The 3150-nt window shown below is 43.0% G+C and overlaps 1 protein-coding gene across 7 annotated transcripts in view; it reads right to left on the bottom strand.

Moving 5' to 3' along the window:
* The window catches only part of KIDINS220 (kinase D interacting substrate 220), a 137051-nt gene that overhangs the window by 38589 nt on the left and 95312 nt on the right, over positions 1-3150 (bottom strand). For all 7 annotated transcript variants that reach the window (XR_003092763.1, XM_014517321.2, XM_025197602.1 and 4 more), the window contains exon 24: positions 2207-2433. Coding sequence is in view for 6 of the 7 variants with exons in the window: in XM_014517321.2 (XP_014372807.1) it covers positions 2207-2433 (227 nt within the window). In the remaining variant the exon portion in view is untranslated. The remainder of the gene's footprint in view (positions 1-2206; positions 2434-3150) is intronic.

Here is a 3150-nt window from a genome sequence, read left to right as displayed (position 1 = left end):
GGGGGGGGGTCCTGTTAGGGGGAGAGAACAGTCCGAACAATGCTTGGTTCACGATAAGGCTGATTCCTGTGGGAACACAGATTAGTTACTGCCTGCTTTGCACATAAACTTTGCAGAAAACTGTAGCAAATCACAGATTGCCACAATGGGATCTTGTTCATGAGAGGTATAAAAATGTATCTTCGGGCGTGGCTAGGGGTCGACACGGCTTTGAGCACTGAACTCCCTTGTCGATCTGTCTGCAAACAAATAAACTCGAGATGGATCCAGCCTGAGTGTGTATGACTCTCTCCTTGAGGTATACTGGAAAAGCCTCCAGGGGCACGAAACTAGCCGTTTGTGCAACATTGCTACAAGCCTGATCCCCAACACAATTCTCCTCGTCAGATGATTACACAGCATCCTCTCTGCATCATCCTATGAAAATGGTCAGAGAATCAGGTCTGGAGTCCAGCTTATAGCCAGAGAACTACTAGACTAGAAGTATACAGTGGCAGGCTGTTAGGTATGCAGCAGCTGAGGCCCAGGATGCCAAAATGAAGAGCCTGCATCAGAAATTGTTCAGAGTATGCTATAAAAAGTACATGGGACCCTTGGTCTGTCTTGGAAACCTGTGATGTTATGGGGGCCCACTTTCTGTTAATCATCTCTATCCCTTAAAATCATATTCTTGGGAATACTGGAGAAATGAAAACTGGGTTTGTTCACGTTATGAAAGTGAAAAGAGGGCCTTCAAAGTAGCCTCTACATCCAGTGCAAATAATTTCCCATTATTATAACTGTTTCACCACTTCCACTGACATTAGAAAGGTTAAAATTTAAAGTTTATACTATATAGTACTCTAAACCTTGTCATGTGCAGTAATGCAGACACAAAAGAGTAGCGTTTTACTTACTCACCTTTAAACAGAGTTGATACAGGACTTGAGTCTAATAGTCCATGCAATACATGTTTTTGCGAACCTTTGTATTACAACCAAGAATAATGCTAAGGTTATCTTCAGCAGAGCACTAAAGTGGATCCAGACATGAAAAACAATTTTCCAAATGAGAATTTAAAAGGTACTGTGTAGACTGCACTTTGCCCTCCTGCTTAACACACAGAACAGAAAAGAACTTTATTTTTAGTTTGGCTTTTTGTTTGCTTTTAACATAATTTTTACTGTCACGTTTCATTATTTAAAATAAAATAAATTTCATTATTTAAAACTGAAGTTGTATGTTGTATACTAGAGTAGCAGATAAAGGTTTTAATCATGTCCTTAGTACTTGGATTCTGTAAAAATTGAATGAACTATGCCCTCCAAGAATATGAAACCAAATTAATTTCTGGGTGGAGCCCAAATTTTGAACAGACGGTTTTAACTTCAAGTAACCTCTTAAAAGTTATATAAGTGGTTCTGAGGCTTCACCTACCTGTAATTTTCATATACTGACAAGCTTTTAAAAATGTTGATACAAAATATACTAACTGAAAAATTCAAATCACAGTAAATATGGGCTTTATCTTACAAACATCAAACAGTTATTTTTGCAAATCAAAGTTTTCAAAAATAATGTATTTAATACTATTTACACTATATTTTTGCTATAAAAGCAAACTATTTCACTTAATTTCAAAATTAACCATATAAAGAATTGTTCCTATTTAGGTTCTTACATCAGTAGCATAATTTGTTTGGGTGGAGGGAAGCAGGGTGTGACCGAGGCACTAACCCTGGGGGAGCACCAGAATGGCAGGGAGCCTGTATTGCCACCACAGCTCATGGAGGGGGAGCTTGCACAGAGGAAGCAGAAGTCTATGCTGCCCCAGCCTGCAGGAAGAGGTAAATGCTCCTCTTCCCCTGCCTACTGTACCACTTTAGGCACCAAAATTTAAAGTTTTCCTCTGTTATACACTATTGTTAAACGATTAAAAAACGTAGTTAATGCAAACCATGTCAATTCCCTTAAACCAGCTCAACGCTGGCATTAAACACAGACAATTAAAAAACCTGTAACAAAAAACAAAAAAGATGGATAGTCGGATCCAGACTGTCACCTGACATAACCACAGAGAAATCAGTTGTTGTATCATTTTTTTTTTATCCTGCTTGCACATATTATAATATTTTTATTTTTTCTTCTATTATTTATAGGACCGGGCTTGCAATACTGTTGGATTAAATCATATGAAAACTGATTCACTAATTAACTGGTTACTTACTCGATTATAAAATGGATGCTGAGGTCCTGTCATTCCACTGTAGTAGCTGCTGTGAGGTTGTGGCGATAAAACTCCACCATTGAAAGGTCCATTGAAGGAGGTGGATGAAGAGCAGACTGAAGAAGGCTGACTGAACACTGAAGACGCTCTTGCAGGTGCCTCGTGTAATGGCAATGTGGGATATGGAAGTCCTCCAATATTCATTTGATCTCGTGCAGCACGAACATCTGAAGAATTAAGTGTGTACATGTAGCAAGGGAAGGAAAAGAATGATGTAGTTAGCTTAGAGTATGCTTTGGATTGTCACATATGAGAAGCCAGATGTAAAAATGGGCAAGCTGATCAGCACTTTTAACAAAGGATGCCTCGTATCAGTTTCTACCTTAAACTGATTAGAAAAGTAGGGGTGTAGCAGAGATTTTTGGGGCTGATACCGATAGCCGATTTTTAAGGAGGCATACCAGCCAATATTGATTCTATTTCTGATACCCAGCCCAGCAGCATGGAGAGCTGCCTCCAGCTGGTAAGCCTGGTGTGGTGGAAGGGGAGGGGGGGCAGGTCAAGGCCCCTGCAGGGAGGGAGGCATGGGGCTGGGGTAAGCGCTGCCTACTCAGGATGGGGCAGGCATGGCACAGAACCATAACTCGTCCAGGGGGTGTGGGTTCTGCTGCTGCGCGCCACTTGTCCAGGAGCCGCTAGTCCAGTGGCTCCCACCGCTGCTCCAGCTGCTTGGCCGGGAGGGCGTGCGCCCCTGGATCTGCGTGGGGTGGGCTGGGGCCAGGGCTGCATCAAGCTCTTCTTCACAGGGCAGGACTGTGCTGCGGGGGAGGGGGCTGCAGCTACAAATCTGCCATAGCCCCATCCCAGCGCAGCCCTGCCCAGGAAGACCATGGCGCAGCCCCAGCTTGCCCCGTGTAGACCCGGGGGCACATTCCGCCCCCCCC

Source organism: Alligator sinensis, unplaced genomic scaffold, assembly GCF_000455745.1.
Source record: "Alligator sinensis unplaced genomic scaffold, ASM45574v1 scaffold866_2, whole genome shotgun sequence".
In the NCBI taxonomy this organism is placed as follows: Eukaryota; Metazoa; Chordata; order Crocodylia; family Alligatoridae; genus Alligator; species Alligator sinensis.
Note: the sequence above shows the minus strand (reverse complement) of the source record. Positions and strands in the feature narration are given on the sequence as shown.